At 35.4% G+C, this 20713-nt stretch overlaps 1 protein-coding gene across 3 annotated transcripts in view; it reads right to left on the reverse strand.

Annotated features, from left to right (window-relative positions):
- The window catches only part of RNGTT (RNA guanylyltransferase and 5'-phosphatase), a 399154-nt gene that overhangs the window by 365768 nt on the left and 12673 nt on the right, over window positions 1–20713 (reverse strand). For all 3 annotated transcript variants that reach the window (XM_069065120.1, XM_069065121.1, XM_069065122.1), the window contains 2 exons: window positions 9891–9966; window positions 6776–7016 (listed from right to left, as the gene is read on the reverse strand). In XM_069065120.1, the coding sequence (XP_068921221.1) occupies window positions 6776–7016; window positions 9891–9966 (317 nt within the window). The remainder of the gene's footprint in view (window positions 1–6775; window positions 7017–9890; window positions 9967–20713) is intronic.

A 20713-nucleotide genomic window follows, 5' to 3' on the forward strand; every position in this document is an offset into this window, starting at 1 on the left:
ACACACACACACACACACACACACACACACACACACACACACACACATATATACACAACAATACATGGATTATGGGTAATAAACAATGAACTATGTAAAGTGTCTAGAAAGGCTTTAATAAATACTTGACTGACATAGAGATTTCAATGTGAAATGGTAAATATCACAACTGGAATAAATAAATGGAAGGGCATACCTTATTCAAAGGAACAGAAGCGATAGGGTAATATTATACATAAAGAAACCTATCTAAAAATTCACAAACCTAAGGGAAAAGATTTGATGGAGAGCATTTAGACTGGGATCAAAGGAGGGAGAAATAGAATATAGTGTTAAAAATATGCCACAGGCTACCAAGTCAGGTTAAAAAAATTCAGAATTACTAATACAAAACACAAATCTGGCAAAGAAGATAAAGTTCTGAAAGAGGCATCAACTCTGAACAACTGCTATAAGTCTCTGCTTAAAAAAAAGAGAACAGGTAATATTATTGACTTTTGATCTTTCAGAGGATGAAAGTAACATGGGGTACAACTATTCTGGACTTCATTCTAATCAATAATGAATAATAAAGTAAAAATGACAAGAACCTTGCTAGGCTACATATAGCTATGCCTCCTTAATCTACATCTGATTAAGGTAGTGAGGATTATATCTAGGATAATGCATTAAAATTAAAGAAGATGAGTTCAGAAAAAAAAAGTTAGAATGCAATGGCCTTTATTCCCCAAATAATAAATGCCAAAAGATACAAACAAGCAGTTCACCAAAAAAGAAATCCAAGGTACTAGCAGATATAAGGAAAAAAAAAACAAAAACGGTCCTAATCACTAATAAGGAAATGTAAATTAATACAACCCTGAGGCTCTACCTCACAATCAATCTGCACATCTATAAGGGTTTTGTCAAAATGTAACTTGCAGAGAGGAATGGATAGATACATCTAAAATCTTGCTTATTCTTCTCTAAGAAAGACTCTGATTCCTGCCTTCAGGAAAACAGGAGATTGGGCCTATCAAGTTGGCTGCTCTGCTATTCTCAGATAATGGATGCCAGAATAAATAAACCACCTACATTGCAGGTGATTAATAAATGCTTGTTGAATTGAATTGAACCCTTTGAGGTAGGTAGTACAAGTATCACTGGCCTCATTTTACATATGAGGATACTCTGGTTTCAACAAGGTCAAGTGACTTGCCTGCAGCCTCTTGGCTAGAGTCTGGAAGAGTATTTGAACATTTTCCCCTACTCCAACCCATCCATCCACATTCACTCACTCACTCACTCACTCACTCACTCACTCACTCACTCACTCACTCACACACACACACACACACACACACACACACACACATATATCAAACACTTAATCTAGGAGAAATTATTTTTAGTTTCAAAGTGCTTCCCTGGTCATTATGCCTTAAAGAAGAAAGGGTACCAACTCATACTGAAAAAGCACAATTGCTTCCCAATCTCACTCTAGGGGAAATTCCTTTAAGTCTACCTAACAAGGCAAATATTCCCAATTAGTTCTGGGGACTGCAGGACCAGTGACAAAGCCATAGAACAGGGTGGTGATGTAATAAGGAGGGTAAAAAATATCTTATTCAAGAATTAACAAAGACTGGGGCAACTAGATGGTGCAGTGAATAGAGCACAGCCCTGTAATCAGGAGGATCCAAGTTCAAATTCATTCAGACACTTGATACTAGTAGTGTGACCTTGGGCAAGTCACAACCCCAATTGCCTTGATTTCCCCCCTCCAAAAAAAAAATTTTAACAAAGATCTCTTTAACAGAGTCACAAAAACCATACTCTTTGATGGACTCAATAACGGCAGCATTGACAGTATACCTTAATATTATAATTGTGAAGAAAAAATGATGTGTTCAAATATACCTATATAAGCACAAGCATTATTTATAAGTATAAGGATCTGGAAACAATCTGAATGTCCAACAGTTGATGAGTACCTGAATGAACTACCCTATTCCAACCTAATAATAAAAGTTATACCATTAAAAATGATGGGAAAAAAGAGAGAATGTGAAAGCCTACAAAGTAATGAAAGAAAGCAGTACCCGGAAGAAATGTATACAGTGATTAAACTATAAAGGCATAAAAGAATAAACTAATTAGATATATTGCACTGTACATAAAAATTCATTTTAAGCCAAAGTAGTTGCAAATGTAACTTTTTTTTGTTTTGCTATTTTTCATATTAAGAGCATAATAAATAAGAGCATGATAAATTGCTTTTATAAATAAGGTCTTTCTTCAAAATTTCTGTTATCAAGTATCCAATTCAATTTTCTTTTCTTATCCCATGTTTCTCAATGTCTTTCATCTTTTGTAAAAGTGTCAACCTATGCTTGGTCTAGAGCTACTCAGTTTCAAGAAATCCAAATTCATGTTTATATTACTGGCTCTCTCCAAATGCAAAACTTAACTTCTGGATAAATTATCCATCTGAAAATGAAATATCTGGTTTTTTTTAAAGAGACACAATATTTTTAATCTATTCTAAATATCACTAAAATAAGAGTAGGACTCAAATTACAACAGAAATTGATATTATATTTAAGAGGAAGTGTGACATAGTAGAAGTATTAGATCTTGTAATCATGAAACCAGAGTTCAAATTCTACCTCAAACAGTCTAGGAGTAACCCTGGGTTGCTCATTTAACCTCACAAAGACCCTATTTCCTTATTTTAAGTTGATAGGATCATAGATTTAGAGTTGGAAGTGAGCGAACTTCCAAGCCATATATTTCAATCCCTTCATTTTATGGGTGAGGAACTAGGTCCTAGAGAAGTCAAACTTGCTTAAAGCCATACTGATAGTAAGTAGCAAAACCAGAATTTGAAACTAGATCTTTTTACTCCAAATATGAAAAACAGTGGATAATAATACCTAGTCAGAGAAACAGACTAGACAAGCAAATTCCTACAACAATTTAACATAATACCCTAATAAGTTCAATAAACCAAGGACCAAGAACTACCTCCCAATTCTGTAAGAATTACAAGGAAAATTACAAAGTATTTTGCACAATTTAGGCATGGACCTACATCTTACACTACACACAACAATAATTTCTAAATGGATACATGACCTAAAACTAAAAGGTCATTTTATTTTTTTTTATTATGGAATGGAGAGTAAAAGGAAATATCTATCACAACTACAGCTAGGAAAAAATTCATAAGTATGCATGGAATAAGAGAAATTCCAAAGGATAAAAAGTTTTTATTACATATATTTAAAAGCTTTGTACAAACAAAATCACTACAGGTACATAATATGACAAACTGTTGAGTAAGGGGAAAAAAAATCTTTGCATCAAATATCTCTTATTTTCGAGATGTAAAAAGAGAACTGAGCCAAAGTACGTAAAGTTTAAAAAAAAAAACTGTAAATTATCAAAATCTAACCAAACTTCCCATAACAAAAGAAAAGCAAACTTTCAAAACTGAGAATTTAAAATGGTTTTGAGTTATAGTGATTTTATTATTATAAGAAAATCCATTTTATATGGTTATCTTTCCTTGGAATTACATATATGATTGACCAAATCATATTTTCTCTAAAACAGGAACTGAAGTATATGCCATAAAAGCATGATAAAATGGGTAATCTACATTTCATCTTATCCATATTCCTTGATAGCAATATTTCATAGCAATATTCAATAGCAGATATTTCATCTCAAATCCAGGAAGTTGACAACAACAATACAAGACAGAAATAATCAATGCCAAAGAAGCCATGGAAAAACAACCTTGTTAACTGAGATTAAATTAAATATTGCTAGAGTTATGAAATTGTTCAACCATTCTAGAAAAAATGGAATTCTTTGAGAAAAGTCACTATTCATTTCCTTTGACTTAGTAATAATCCCTCTATCCTATACCCAAAATGGTCAAATAAAAAGAAAAGTTCCACAAATACAGAAAATGTTCATAGAAGCACTTTTTATGGGAGCAAAAAACTGAAAACACAGTAGGTACTCATCTATCAACTGAGGAATAAATTAACAAACTCTAGTATATTAATATAATGGAATATTACTGCACTAAGAGAATAACGAATTGGAAGAAAATAGATTAGTTTGAAATGATGCAAGGCAGGCAGATCAAGAACAGAATCCTCTACATCATAAAAATGAGTAAATATTGTCATAATTTGTTACCAAGTACATGATGATGATAACAGTATCATCTTCGGATTATAAGCACATCCTCAAAATGATGTCTTTTCCTCATTTTCAAGAAAGAAAAAGAAAACTTAACACTTCTCTGAATGATAAAAGATTTCTTTGAAGACATTAGTGGAAGCTAATAATATTTTCCTTGGGTACTATCTCCATCTCGTGGACTTATAGGATACTGCTGCTAGAGATCATTATTTTGAAAAAGTATGAATAAACTTAGGATCATGGAATTAAGACTTTAATAGACATTTTAATATATTAAAGGCATTCTGGTTGGTAGAGGATTTAGAAATTCCTTTTCAAAAGCTAAAAGAGTAAAGAAAGTCATTTACTCCAATAGAAAATAGAAATAACTAAATTTTTTTTTAAAACATGTTACCTTCATTGCTAAAGCTATTTTTATGTTTACCACACTGGAGCTCTTTTATAATATTGCTATCAAGGAATATGGATAAGATGAAATGTAGATTACCCATTTTATCATGCTTTTATGGCATATACTTCAGTTCCTATTTTAGAGAAAATATGATTTGGTCAATCATATATGTAATTCCAAGGAAAGATAACCATATAAAATGGATTTTCCTATAATAATAAAATCACTATAACTCAAAACCATTTTAAATTCTCAGTGGGCTTCCAGTTGTAACTAAACTTAAAGTTAATGGTCTTTAGAATAGTGTTTCTAAAGAGACAACAGGCAAGAATCAAAAAAGCTATTTGGTATAATTACAAAAACTATCCTTATCACATTAATAAACAAGTTGTTAATAATTGATCACCCACTTTTATTATCCCTATTAATTTCATTATCATTTTAATACTTCCAATAATCCATCCTGACTATATCAATATAAACAAGAAAACACATGCATATATATGTATATGTGTGTGTGTGTGTGTGTATATATATTTGTATATATATATATATATATATATATATTAATAGTATAATCAGCAATTTTCCCATCTCAAGCACTGAAATGTAGCACTTCTTACTTTTTTGGGGTGCTTTTGAATGAGCAGCTAATGCTTGAATCCAGAAGGGAAAACTATTAAAGACAGGAAAAAAATGACACTAGTATTGCCAGATGTACAAAGTTAAAAAAAAAAATTGGGGCAGCTAGGTGGCCCAGTGAATAGAGCACCAGCCCTGGAGTCAGGAGGACCTGAGTTCAAATCCGGCCTCAGACACTTAACACAAAACTAGTTGTGTGACCTTGGGCAAGTCACTTAACCTGATTTGTCCTACCTTCTCCCCTCCAAAAAGCAAAAAAATAAAAATAAATTTAAAAATCAATATATTAATAAAATCATTTACTAATTAAAACAATTATTTTTAATTATACAGATAAGTAGGGGATTAAGGGATAGGAAGTGTAGAGATTAAGCCTGCAGGGTAGACGGGAAAACCTAAGGGAACATAAGTAAAGATATCTTTCTGATATAGATGACCTCAGATTTTTGTTGTTGTTGTTGTTGCTCAGCTGTTTCAGTCATGTCTGACTCTTTGTGACCCCATTTAGTTTTTCCAGCTTATTTTACAGATGAGGAAACTGAGGTAAAAAAGGTTCAGTGACTTGCCCAAGGTCACACGGTTAGTATCTGAGGCCACATTTGAACTCAGGTCTTCCTGACTCCAGGTCTAGTGCTCTATTCACTGCACCACCTAGCTGCCCTTAAATATTATATTTATGTTGTTCAGTCACTTCTGACTCTTCATGACCAAGTCTAGCACTTTATCCACTGAGCCACCTAGCTGCCTTCAGTCTCATTACTGCCTTCTTAATGTGATTCTCCTTAGGTGGTAGTTGCTACTAATGCTGAAGGTTTATAGATAATTATGGAGAAACTATAAGAGGGAGTGGTGAAAGATCATCCATAGAAAATGAGAACATATAAAAATCACTATTCACTCTTCCCAGGAATCTATGTAATAACATCCTGAAGGAATCCTTTAGAATTCAAAATTTTTCCCTAGTCTATGAGAGACAGAGAGATAACAGATTAAGAGAACTAGCCTTGGAGTCAAGAAGACCTGAGCCATTTAACTTCTCAGTGGCCCAGACAACCCTCTTAAGATTTTCAGTTATACAGAAGGTATCAATATGCATTGGTAGAGGGGGACTTTCTTCACTAGTTCTCTATACTGAGAAAATGACAAGTACAAAAATTTTACTATGACTATGCAGAAAAGTATTAATGAAATTATGTTACATTACTTTACAAATCAAAATGAATTAACCCAACTAAAATTTACTCCCATTGCAAAAGATTTCTGAAAAAGGTAAGAAGTTGAACAGGATGATTTCTAAAGTCCCTTTCAAAACCACCTACTTCCAGCCAGTAAGGGCAGCTTTCAATCATGAAACTTGTAACAATATTCTTTGAAATTCTATGAGGCAGAAAGAACAAAGACTAGTCGAGTGAAATTACAGCCTTACCTAACTAGTCTCTTAGCTTCAAAGAAACCTACCAACTTAACATTTTCTTAACTCCTAAGAAAATTGTAGGGAACAAAAGACAAAAAAGTAACCAAAATATTTCTGGAAAACATTACCAATTTTAAACGTTCTTTTCTCCTTTTGACAAAGGAAGTACTTGATCCAGGTTCAGATTCTTTTTTTCCATCTTCTTCCTCATCTTCTTCTTCTTCTTCCTCAAAACACCACTCTGGCAATAAAGGTGGGGGAGGTGCTTCTTCTACATCCCCATAACGTCGAAAAAGTTCTTTCAAATAATCACCCTTATAGATTCCTGGTGGTCTGGCTTGTGCAAAGGTAGCAACTGCTGCTTCAATGCTAAAAAAAAATATGAAGCCAAATTATTTCTATGAAATGATTCCCTAAAATTTCCAATATATTAACTTAGGAAGTACGAGGTGGAGAACAAGATTAGTTATTTCTTCAAAATAACCCTTCATTGAATTACAAATTGTTTCTAAGTTATTTCTCTCTAGCAACAATTTAGTATATCAACAATACACTTTTAATAATTCCAACAAGAGTAAGATAAGTGAAAAAGAGAGATCCTGGAAAAGTTCCATTCCAACAAATTTAAGGGGATGGAGGATCCTTTTAACCTGGTGGGTAACGCATTTTTTAAAATGCTTGATACTGTTTGATATTGTCTCACTATCAGAACATTATGGAAATAAGCTTACTCCTGTTACTCTTATAGTAGGTACTGATGCAGAGACCCTCACCCCAGCAGCTTCTGCGAATTAGACTTTAGCAATCCTGTCTAGCACAAGTCTGAAACTAATTAAACTAAATGATAAATAAATGGTATCAACTCAGCCATTGATTCTGTAGAAAGAGGAAAGAAAAGAACCCCATTTACCAGAGCAGAGAACGGGGAGGGGAGCAAAGTATCTTAAATGGTATATTTACATCAAAATCCATTCCACTGTGGTTTAAACAGCGCCCTGATTCCTTGAATTTGAGTCTCTTCAGGAAGCACTGGCTGAAGATGGGAAATTTCCTCTAGGTTTCTCAAAAACTGATAGTGATCATAAAAAGATTTCTTATTCTATGACTAAGTTTGTCTAGGATCCCAAGCATGAAGCACTGCAATGAATGCTAACACATTAAAGGCTTTCCATCAACTTGGCAGTTGGAAAAACAACTTGGAATCAGAAGGCTTGGTTGGGTTCAGGTCACGGTTATTAGCTATGTGACCCTGAGTGATTCCTGAGCCTCCTGTTCCTAATCAATAACAATGAATAAAACTTAATACTCCCTAATTCACAGGATTGCTATGAAAAATATCACTCAATAAACTATAAAGCACTGTGGAAATAAGAGCTATCATCATCAATTTTTTTTATTCTAAACCTCCTGCTCTTCTAGTCACTAATTTCAATGCCTCCTTTCTCATATGAACTGGTCAGTTACCTCCTACACGCTGAAGTTCACATATTCTCCTATGGTTCAGGAAACACTTGAAGGGACTACAGTATCCTTTAAATCTTACCTCTCCTTCAATCTGCAGAAGGATATACCCTGAATGAAAAAGACATTTTCTGACCCTCTCTCTACAAACTTATAAATACATACACTTCTCCCTTTACTGCTACACCCCCTCCCCAAATATCTGCTTATGCTTTATCATACCTCTCTAGGATTCTCCTTTACCCAATCCTCCCCAACTCTACTGACCCACTATCAAGGACCTAATGCAGAAAGAAGTCTCAGTTTGTTTTCTTCTCTAAGGAGAAGTGGAAATGTGGAAAGTAGGGAAAAGCAATACAAGGTACCTATGGACAACAAAGCTCTTGCGTACTTGAATTCTGCTTAGAATCAGTCCTATATACAAACAGTTGGTTGCAGAGGTAAATGATGTGCTATGAAAATATACATGTACAAAGTAAAGTAATATAAAATTGCTGTACCTAGGTCTACAATGATTGCTAGTCTCTGTTGTTTATTATCAAGATCATATCTTGATCTCTAAAGTGAAGGCCCCAAATTCTCCCACCTCCTCTTTAACCCACTCAAAACCCATGTCTAAATGACTGCATACACTGAACATTTGTAAGTTGAACAGTCATCTATCAAAGGATATTTATACTGCAACTAAAGGCTTAAGAGGTAGATGAATTCTCAATTTAACAGAAAAATTCATTTATGATAATACCAAATTTTTCAAGAATTAAAACTAATTGAGATTTTACTATGTCAAGATCTAGCACAGTGTTTTACACATAGTAGGTAGGTACTCTATAAATTTTTGTTAAATAACTCAGGCCCTATTATTCTCCCCTCCATTCAGTTCTAAATGCTTCAACATAGAGGCAACATGGTTTTATGGAAAGATCAGATAGCCTGCAGACAAACTGTAGATCTACCACTTACACCTGTGTGACAGTGGCAAGCTTTGAAACTCAGTTTCTTCTATAAAATGGGTATAATAATACTCATACTACCTAGCTAAAAAGATGGTTGTGGGGGAAACATTTTATAAATCTAAAATACTGTACAAATGTGAGCAATCATTATTATTCTTATACTGAATGGCATTCAATTGTTCTAAATAGTGATTATAATCTTCCAAGATCAATTTGAAATTATAAAATATACTAAAAGAATATGCCTCCACTATTTGTCTAAGTTAAAAATAATTTAGATAATAAATCTCCAATAAAGTATTCTGATGCCTGAAAATAGAGTGGTAATGATCTATGTTTTTCAAAGAAAAATAAATTCATGAGCAACTTTAGAGAGGAGTTCAAATTCTGGTAATTTCTACCAAATTAGGTTTCAATTTACAGGGCTGGCAGTGTCTGTTCTCTAAAGACAAGCCTAATTAAGTTCAGAGAGGTTAATCATGTGAAGACTGACTACAATGTGATTAATGTTTTTGGTCAGAGCAATTCATAAAGATGATTCAAGTAAAGACAGGTTATCCACTACACTGCCCAAACTACTGAAATCAAGGATATTTTGAAGTATTTAAAGCAAATAAAACACATGGTATATCAGAAACATCAGCATTCAATTAAATTTTTAATTAATACACCACATCACATATCCTAAAAACTGAAGCCAAAATGCATGAAACTAAAACAGTATCATTCATATTTTACCAAGAATTGAAGACCAAAAATACATCAACAAAAATTTTGTATCTCTATTACCAAGCATCTCTTTCTCATTTAGAATGTTAAAAATTACCTCCAATCCATCTTCTCAACCAAGAAGGCACAGATGAGAAAACCAGTTCTATTGAAACCATGAGTACAATGAACACCTAGAAAACAAAAACAGCTCTGGTTTTAAAAAATAAGCAAGTCAATTTAGATTCCAAATTTTCCATTTCAGCCCATAACAAATACAAGTTCAATAACTTTAGACAAAAATATGCAATACCAGATCCATTCTAATAACTATTAATGATTTGTCATTTTTCAATATACCTTAGAATCAAAAGTGATGTCACTGGCAAAAATAATTCAATTGAAACATTTAATAAGCATGTACCTTGTAATATTATAAGGCTTATGTTTCATGTCAGTTCATGTGCTATCTTTGGCCATCCATAAAAACTCTTATCACTGAAGGATCTCAAAGTACTATGGATAAAGACATATTGTCTGTATCATATGGTCTATCCTTAGGAAAGGAATTCAGTTGCTGGTGCACTGTCAGTAGAGTAAGAGCTCTGACTTACTTTTCAGTAGGGGTCAAACAATTCATATAACTATTCACAGATTCTCCTACTCCTCCTAAAGACCAATAGAACAATTTTATAGGATAGACATAAGGATATAATCTAATGTCAGATTGTACCATTGTTTCTTCTAAAAAGTGACTTGCTTCTTCTAACAGTAGCAAAAAAAATTTTTTTCAAGTAAATTTTGAGTCCTGTTTAGTTTGTTTCCAGTTAATTGATATATTATTCTATATTTTTCTCTACTGTGCAGGGTAGGTGCTGATCTGCACTAGTAAAGGGAATTTCCTCACTTTGAGTTCCCAATACAAATTAAATCAAGGTGAGGGAAAGAAGGTCTGCAAAATATCTTACATACAGTATCTCACTACCTTTTAGGATCATCACTTAAGGTATTATTAGCCCCATAAGATAGATTTGGGAAGGCTCAGAGAAGTTAAGTGATTTATCCATTGTCATTCAGCTGGTAAGTGGTATAGATGGGAGAATTCTGACCCAAGTCTCTTTTAGTACTCTCTACCAAAACACTTGGCTCTCAATTGGTTTGTCAACTTTAGTGACAAAAATAAACAAGTAAATAGTAATGGGAGCTAGGTGGCTAAGTGGACAGAGTGATGGGCCTAGAGTTAGGAAGACTTCCTGAATTCAGATCTGGCCTCAAATATTTACTAGCTGGGTGCCCCTGGGCACTTAATCCTGTTTGCCTCAGTTTCCTCATCTGTAAAATGGAGAATGAAATGGCAAACCATTCCATTTTCTTTGCCAAGAAAACCCCAAATAGGGTCACAAAGAGTCAAACATGACTGACTGAAATAACTGATTAACAAATAGTAAGTGAAGGTGTGAACATAATTTCTCCTACAATTCTGGCAGCTTTAATCAGCATGTCAGTAAGTTCAACAAACATTTATTAAGTACAAGACAATGAGAATACTAGAGCTAGGGGATAAAAGACAAAAATAAAAGAATGTCTCCTCCCAAAAAGCTTACATTCTGCCCTAGCATATAATATGTATGCAAAAAAGGAGAGTAAAAGAAAAATGAAGGCAAATAAAATGAACAACAAAGAGGAGGGGATTATGATAGATTTCAAAGAAAACATAATAGTTGACCTTGGACAGAACATAAGAATTCTGAAAGGCAAAGAAGAGAATGTTGTACATTCCTGGGCAGTATAACGAACTGGGAGCATAGACCTAGAGCGCAATGAATGTGGGAAACAGACAGTAGTACTGCTTGGTTGGATAAGGAATTCATGAAGTAGAATAATGTGAAAGTAGCTTGGAAAGGCAGGTAGGAGACAAAATACAAGCTGAGACATGTGCATTTAATGTGGGAGGCAATGGAGAACCAGCGAGAGTTTTTGATCAAGAGAGTGACATGGTCAAACCTGTAACTTAGGAAGACTATTTCAGGTGTCAGTAAAGAAGATTAGAGAGGAAATGGAGAAGTAGGAAGACAAAACAGGAGATTATTACAGTACTCTGGGCAAGAGGTTATAAGGGACTAAACCATAGTGGATGTGTTGGAAAAAGGTAAAAAAAAAAAATATGAGATGTAATAGAGGTGAGGTCTACAAGGCTTGGCAACCTACTGAAAACAGAAGATAGGAAAGAGGCAAGAATGACTCCAAGGTTATGAATTTGGGTGACTAGAATAATGGTGGGGCCCTTCACTGAAATGGAGCAGGTTTAAAGCAGCAATAAGTTCCATTTGGAAATGCTGAACCTAAGAAACCAATGGAAAATCCAAGAGGAGATATTTAACAGGCTTCACACTATTAAAAGTGATAAGGACAGAAATTAGGGATAAATATATAGATCTGCAAATCATAGGAGACAAAAGAAGAAAGAGCATCAAGGTGAAGGGATGGCCAACTGAACTTAAAGCTACAGAGAAAGGTTCAAAAATATGAGAACTAAGAAGCCTATTAGAGTTGACAATCAAGAAACATTGCAAGGGGCGGCCAGGTGGCTCAGCGAGTAAGAGCACTGGCCCCAGTGTCGGGATGACCTGGGAATCGAATCCGGTCTCATATACTTAGCACCACACCCAGAAATAACTGGCCATGTAACCTTGAGCAAGTTACTTAACCCCAATTGCTTAAAAAAAAAAAAAAAGAAATCATTGCAGAGGTGACTAGGTGGCACAATGAATAGAGCACCAGCCCTTGATTCAGGAGGACCTGAGTACAAATCCGGCTCAGACACTTAACACTTACTAGTCGTGTGACCTTGGGCAAGTCACTTAACCCCAAATGCCCTGCCTTCCCCCCCTCCAAAAAGCAAAAAACAAAAAAAAATCATTGCTAACCTTGGAGAAAGTAAATTTGATGAAGTTTTGGGGCCACAAACCAAACTGGAAGGAACTAAGAAGTGAATGGGTAGTGAGGAAGTAAAATCACCAAGTACAAACAATTCTAAGATTTTGTAGTTGAGAAGGAGTTTTTTGGATAAATTTCCAAATCATTAATAATTAGAGAAATGCAACATAAAGCAACACTAAGGATCTACCTGACATTCATCAGATTAGCAAAGATTACAAAAAGAAAAATGACAAATGTTGGAGAGGATGCAGGAAAAAAGATACAGGATAAGATTTTGAGGAGATGACAAGGTTAAAGGAGGAGTTTGTTTTTTTTAAAGGATGGAATCAAATCACTTATCATGGAAAAAAAAGTTCATTTTTTTTTCCACACTAAAAGTATAGTTTAATGCTTTCTCCAGTTTTTTTATCTAAATTTTCCCTTTAACTACAAGAATAACTTCATCTGGGGCGGCCAGGTAGTACAGTGAGTAAGAGCACCGGCTCCAGTGTCGGGATGACCTGGAGATCGAATCCCGGGCTCAGACACTTAGCACCCACCCAGAAACACCTGGCCGTGTAACCTTGAGCAAGTTACTTAACCCCAATTGCTTAAAAAAAAAAAAATAACTTCATCTAGAGATCAATAAATCATGACTCACAACTAACAATCACCATATTCTTGTAAATATTTCAAGAGCATAAGTACAAATTCATTAAAATTTTGTCTTAATTTTTCCAGTTAAATTAAATATATTAAAAAACCACAATGATTCCAGGTTGCAGATCAAATAGCTCAGCTACTGCTATATCTGTGCCACTGATGGCCACCACTGACTACAGACCAATGGCCCTGCTGCCTCTCCCTTAATCTTTATGAAAGACAGCATGCAATCTGCTTTTACCTCCCCTATTAGAAATAGTCTCAGGGCGGCCAGGTAGCACAGCGAGTAACAGCACCGACTCCAGTGTTGGGAGACCTGGGATCCGTTCCGGGCTCAGATACTTAACACCCACACAAAATAACTGGCCGTGTAACCTTGAGCAAGTTACTTAACCCCAATTGCTTAGGGGTGGCCAGGTGGCGCAGTGAGTAAGAGTGCCGGCCCCAGTGTCAGGAGACCTGGGATTGGTTCCGGCCTCAGACACTTGGCACCCACACATAAATAACGGGTCGTGTAACCTTGAGCAACTTACTTAACCCCAACTGCTTTAAAAAAAAAGAAAAGAAATAGTCTCATAGGAAAAATATGGAGCTGAATATTATCACATCTACTCTGGATGTAAATAAATGTGACATTACAATGTACATTATATACAATCAGTTCTGTTGAGATCTTATATGGGATCCCAAAAAATATATTATGCAAAATTGCAGGATTAGAGGCACAACACTCAAAAATTTCATCAGTGATACACTTTTTGAAAAGATAAGAATTTAATTAAAATGATAGCACAATTTTATACATGTTGAATGGTTAATATACAATTAGGGTGGCTAGGTGGCACAGTGAATAGAGCACTGGCCCTGGAGTCAGGAGGACCTGAGTTCAAATCTGGCCTCAGACACTTAACATAAAAACTAGCTGTGTGACCTTGGGCAAGTCACCTAACCCCAAATGCCCTCCAAAAAAGAAAAAATAAATATATGATGGGGGCTACCAGATAGCACAGCAAGTAAGAGCACTGGCTCCAGTGACAGGATCACCTGGGGATCGAGTCCGGGCTCAGACACTTAGCACCCACCCAGAAACACCTGACTGTTACTTAACCCCAATTGCTTAGGGGCGGCCAGGTGGCTCAGCTGCAGTGTCGGGATGACCTGGGGATCAAATCCGGGCTCGGATACTTAGCACCACAGCTAGAAATAACTGGCCGTGTAACCTTGAGCAAGTTACTTAACCCCGATTGCTTTAAAAAAAAAAAATTATATATATATACCGTGTTTCCCCGATAATAAGACCTATCCCAAAAATAAGCCCTCCCCTTACTGTGTAAGATTCCTCTAAAATAAGCCCTCCCCCCAAAATAAGCCCTATTGAGATTGCTACTGTAGTGAAGGTGATCCCCTGCGCTACACGCTACATTAGGTACCCTCTGTATGTACCGTCCCCTCCCCCCGGATGAAACGCACGCCGCGCTCCGAGCTGCATCCAATCAGAGCTGCAGCAGTGAGCACATCATCCTGTTCTTTATTGAATTCATTATTGAATAAAGGTACATTTTTTTGTTCACATTTACCTGTTTATTAAAATTGCTGTCAATGTTCATTAAAATAAGCCCTCTGGTGTTTTTCTGTCCAAAAAATTTAATAAGACAGTGTCTTATTATCGGGGAAACATGGTATATGACTACTTCAATAAATAGGGGTTTCCAGGGCCTCTGGCCTGCGTCTGGAGATCAGGACAGAAGGAGGTGGGATAGGTGGAGATCGTGGGGACCAACGTTCCCTGTTGCCACAGCACCAGAAGATATATAATATGGCACTTTACCTTAAAATCTGCTTATGGAACTGGGCTTCAGAAGGGTTATAGCTTGTGAGTAATTGTGAAGTGCTGCAGTTTTTTCAGTTCAATCACTATTTCTCATGGAAGAAACTGTGCTCATATAACTCAAAATTCAAGTTATGCTCAAAATATTATCTCACGTTTTACAAACTTATGCCAGAATTGACTTTATTTGTAAAGAAACAAACCTATACATAATATTTAAACACAAAACATGCAAGGATCGTAGCAACTGATAATGCAAACCACCATAAACTGAATGGATAAGTACAGGGCAGCAAAAAAAATTTTTAAACAGCTTTTAATGAAACAAAGTAGGAAAATATAATCCAGCTACTGGGGTAAAGATTCAAAAAATTCAACAAAAAAACTTTATGGAAACTGAGAAGCAGTCTCAAAAAACTGGGGTTATTTATATATATATATAAAAGGTCACTTCATAAAAAAATTAGAGGAGCAAGGAAAATATTACCTTGGAGCTCTACTGACAGAGGAAATGGCCATGACCAAAGAAGAAATAAAAATAATCACAGAAGATAAAACAGACAATTTTGATTATATAAAATTAAAAGAAGCTTGCATAAACAAAACCAACACAGCTAAAATTATAAAGGAAACAGATAATTGAGAGAGAAAAAAAAAAACCTTTGCAGCAAATTTCTCTGATAAAGGTCTCATTTCCAAGACATATAAGGCATTGATTCAAATTTATAAGAGATAAACTCAAATTATTAAATGATCAAAGTACATCAACAGGTAGTTCTCAAAAGAAGAAATCCCATCTATCAATAATCACATGAAAAATTTCCAAATCACTAATTAGGAAAATGCAATATAAAGGAACTCTGAGGAGCCACCTGACATATATCAGGTTAGCAATGAAGACCAAAAAGAAGGAAAATGACAAATATTGGAAGGGTTGAAGGAAAACTGACACATTTATGGTGGAGCTATGAATTGGTCCAGCTATCTAGAAAGCAATTTGAAACTATGTCTAAGAAAGAAGAAAACACAAAATATTTACAGCATCTCTTTTGATAGTGACAAAGAGCTGGATATTAAAGGGAGTACCTATTAACTGGGGAATAGCTGAACAAATTATGGTATATGTATGTAATGGAATACTACTATGCTGTAAGAAACAAAGAAAGGAAACATAAGAAATGAAGTTCATATAATTTTGGAAGACTCATATGAACTACTATAAAGTGAGCAAAATTTATACAAGGTAACAACACTGTAAAGACAAAGAATTTTGAGAGAATCAAGAACGCTGATATCAACACAATGACCAACCATCTTTACAGAAGATCACTCAGTATATATACTACCCACCTCTCAACAGAGAGGATGGACTCAATGTAGCAAATATTTTTGGAATGTTGTGAATGTGGCAATTGTGTTTGACATTTGTTCCAAGAGTTTTGTTTTTCCTTTTTTAGTGGGGGTTGGAGGGGGGAGGAGAGGTGGGAAGAGGAAAAAAAATACTTGTTAGCCAAAAAATCAAATTTTAAAAATAAAAGTCCACTGGGAAGGGCAGAAAGAAGAGGAAAAATAGCCAACAGCAGACAGCTTCCCCAGTGGCCAGCCTTGTCCCACCACAGCTTATCAACATTAAAATTTTTTGCTTCTCTTCAGTGAAGCAGAAAATCAAGGTAGAAAACCTCATCCAGACATGTGTGATATCCCTTTGACTAGCTATCCTATTCACTGAATGGACATTACCTCACTCAAACTGAGAACCTGAAAAAACCTTAGCCTAAAAGGGCCAGGGTCTCCCATTGCATCCTGGGCCATCTCCAGTTGTCTTGATTAAGGTCTGGCCACTAGACCCACATGGCTCTGGAGGGGAAAATGAGGCTGGTGACCTTGCACAACCCTCCCTCACTCAAATCAGTCTACAAGTCATGTTATCATCTCCCTGATGTCATGGTCCTCTTCAAGAACAAAGGACAAACACAATCCCTATCAGTGAGGTGTGATGTGAATAGCACAACAAGCCAGATGTAAGGACCCAACCTGTGTAGTACTCATAGCCAGTCTTACATTAACTCTCTTAGCTGAAAGCATTATATAATATGGCAGTGTTGTGAAATAGAAGTGAAAGAGTAGCAGCCTTAATTCTTTGGAGCTGGAAATCAGGCAAGTGGAGTAGTTAGATAATTTCTTGATTTCAAGCTTTCAATTTTAAGTAAATTGGTTTGCTCTTACTACAAAAAAAAAAAAATTAAACACCGATGCAGTATTTCAAGCAATACAAACACTAACCTAGCTGATAAGGTAAAACTTTTTTGGGCAGCTAGGTGGTGTAGTAAGTGAATAGAGCACTAGCCCTGGAGTCAGGAGGACCTGAGTTCAAAGCCAGCCTCAGACACTTAACACTTACTAGCCATGTAACCTTGGGCAAGTTGCTTAACCCCAACTGCCCTGTCCTCCTCCCTCCAAAAAGCAAAAAATAAAAATTTTTTAAAAAAAATTTGTAATTAACCAAAAAGGGGGGATATATATATATATATGAATCCCATAAGTTAGACAGTTATCAGGTAGAAAAGGAAGGAAAGGAGGATGGGAGATTAATTTAGACAGAATTTTCTTGCTACTTCACTATTCACATGAATTAATTCTGAGGGAAAATAATTTAGTTAACCTAAATAAGAAAAAAATATTTCCCATTCAAATTAGAAGGCCATATTTGAACCACACATCAACACATAATAATTTCTAAAAATACTAAGAGGCAACACTAAATTCCTACTCTTTCCTACCTTTATGGATAAACCTATATTGTTTACATTTTTTAACCCTAACTGGATCAGCAACTTAATTCAGCCCATAAAACTCTTAAAAGCAAAAGAGCTATTATTATCTATCACCTCCCTCACATGCTGCACCACACTCCTCCCCACCTCCTGCCCCCAAAAGTCTATAAATATAAAACAGATGCTTTTCTTCTAAGAGGATGCAAAACAAACGCTTTACTTTTATTTCAGCCTTGTAGCCCAATGCTTCAAAAATTCTAGGTTTCTGTCTACCCCATCTTTTGGATCACTTATTTATTAGTTCAACATTTATTTTATCTCATTTGGGTAAAGTATGGTACTATGTCAAAATCAAGGGATTATGTGGGCAAGTAGAAAAAAATTATTTAAGGAAGGAAAAAGTCACAGATCACTTCCTTAGGACTGGGGATTTTGCCATCTTGAATTGAATCACTTGTTCAATCAAATGACTACTGGTGAATGAAAGGTCAAAGAAAACACAAACTTATCCCAATGCCAGAAAAACAATTGAAACCTGTTACAAAACACAACATATTAAAGTTTCAACCTTATTTAGGTTGCATGTCATTCAATTCAACAAAATTTGGACAAGATACTGTTCCAAGTGCTAAAATGTATGTGAATCATGAATGTTCACTAAAAACACTATAAACAGCCAGTCTCACAAAAAAAAGAATTATATTTGTAACTTTAATGTATTTCTTACAATATACAATTGCCAAAAAGACTCTAACTCACAGCTTTGATAAGTCAAAACTTTTTTTTTTTGGAGGAGGGAAGGCAATACAATTAGGGTTAAGTGATTTGACCAAGGTCATGTCAAAATTATTTTTTACAGGGACAAAAGCTTAAACAGACAGAATCTGTCAGTAGGATTCATCACCCACTACAGATAAGAAATATTGGTAAAGTACTATGACTTTTGTGAGATAGTATTGAAACACTTCAGAAGTTTCTGAAATAGTGTTACCCTTGGGTGGGAAAAAAAAGTGTTAAATTTGTAATCATTGTTTCAACTATTCCTAGAATTAGAGATATTCAAATTTTTTAGGCATATAATTCCCCTAATGTGGAAATAAATTTCATATGATTGCATATGTATAACCTGTATCAGACTGCCATCTAAGATAGGAAGAAGGAGAGAAAGAAGGGTGAAAAATTTAGAAATAAAAATCTAATTTAAAAATTAATGTTGAAGGGGCAGCTAGGTAGCACAGCGAGTAAGAGCACCAGCTCCAGTGTTGAGAAGACCTGGAAATCGAATCCCGGGCTCAGACACTTAGCACCCACCCAGAAACACCTGGCCGTGTAACCTTGAGCAAGTTACTTAACCCCGAATGCTTAAAAAAAAATTAATGTTGAAAATTTACATGTAATTGGAAAAAATAAAATATCATTTACATAAAAAAGAGGAATGTCATTCACCTACTCAAAAAACTCCAATGACTCCCTATCATTTCCAGAATCAAATATAAAATTTAAAGGCATTTAAAGCCTTTCATAAACTAGTTTCCCATACCACCTCCTCTTTTCTAGTATTCTTACCCCTTGCTCCCCACCACACACTCTCTGATCCAATGACACTGGCCTTGTTGCTGTCCCATGAACAAGTGTAATGGGAATGGGAATTTGAAAATCTTCCCTGCACCTTAATAGGCCTAGGGGGAGAATTTGAAAACCTTCCCTATTTTGAAAGTAAATTCTGCCCTCTAATAGGTTGAATGTAGTCGCATAAAACCTGTGATGGGAGGAGTTTGCTGAAGAGTACAGCAGAACCATAGGAAGCTGGGAATCAGAGCTAGCCAGAAGGTGGGAGAGAGAGGAGCTCAGGCAAGAAGATAAAGAGGTTTGTGAGTAAATATTGATCTTGTACTGGTTTGTGAGAAAGCTAAATGATGGCATGGCTCTCTGCTACATTGTGGTGCATTAACTTTTATGTTGCTTTGATGGATTCAGTTTCCTGGTTTGGGGATTCAGTTTTCTGGTGTTTCAGTTCTGTCCTCTATATGGAGAGTTTGTTATATTTTGTCATCGAGCACTATATGAGACTATTTATTGTAACGGTTGGTGCTGATTTTAAATACTGGTGCTGAGGATAAATATTGTACTGGCACTACAACAAAACACTCCATTCTGCTTATTCTGGGTATTTTCTCTGGTTGTCCCCATACCTGGAATGTTCTCCCTTCTCATCTCTACCTCCTGACTTCCCTAGATATCTTCAAGTCTCAAATGAAGTTTTATCTTCTATGTCCTTCCCAACCCCTCTTAATCCTAGTACCTTCCCCCTTAATTTTTTCCTATTTATCCTATAAATAGATTATTTATACACCTTTGTTGTCTCACCAACTAAAGTGAGCTCATTAAAGATAGGGACTGCCCTCTGCCTCTTTTTGCATCCCCTCTGCTTGGCACACAGTGGGCAGTAGGCAATTAATAAATGCTTACTATTAGAGATCAGTCAAAAATATAGGAATGACAGGTTCCTACCTAGAGATAAATTATACTTAGCAAGGAATTGTTAGAGTCCTGTAAATCTAATTAAAAGGGTTCTGAACTGAAAGAGACAGGAGAATGAATACCAACTGCAATAACACAAATAAAGCTACAACATACAATGAATAATATAGTACAGACACCCAGAAATTCATAATAGGGAAAAAAATCCAAGAAGTGAGAAATAAAACCCAAGCCCTTAAATACTTATAAAAAAATGCAAAAAGAATGGGTAACAAA

This window comes from Petaurus breviceps, unplaced genomic scaffold (genome assembly GCF_028583685.1).
Source record: "Petaurus breviceps papuanus isolate PSGF00001 unplaced genomic scaffold, PetGlider_PUasm1.0 90667, whole genome shotgun sequence".
Taxonomy (NCBI): Eukaryota; Metazoa; Chordata; class Mammalia; order Diprotodontia; family Petauridae; genus Petaurus; species Petaurus breviceps.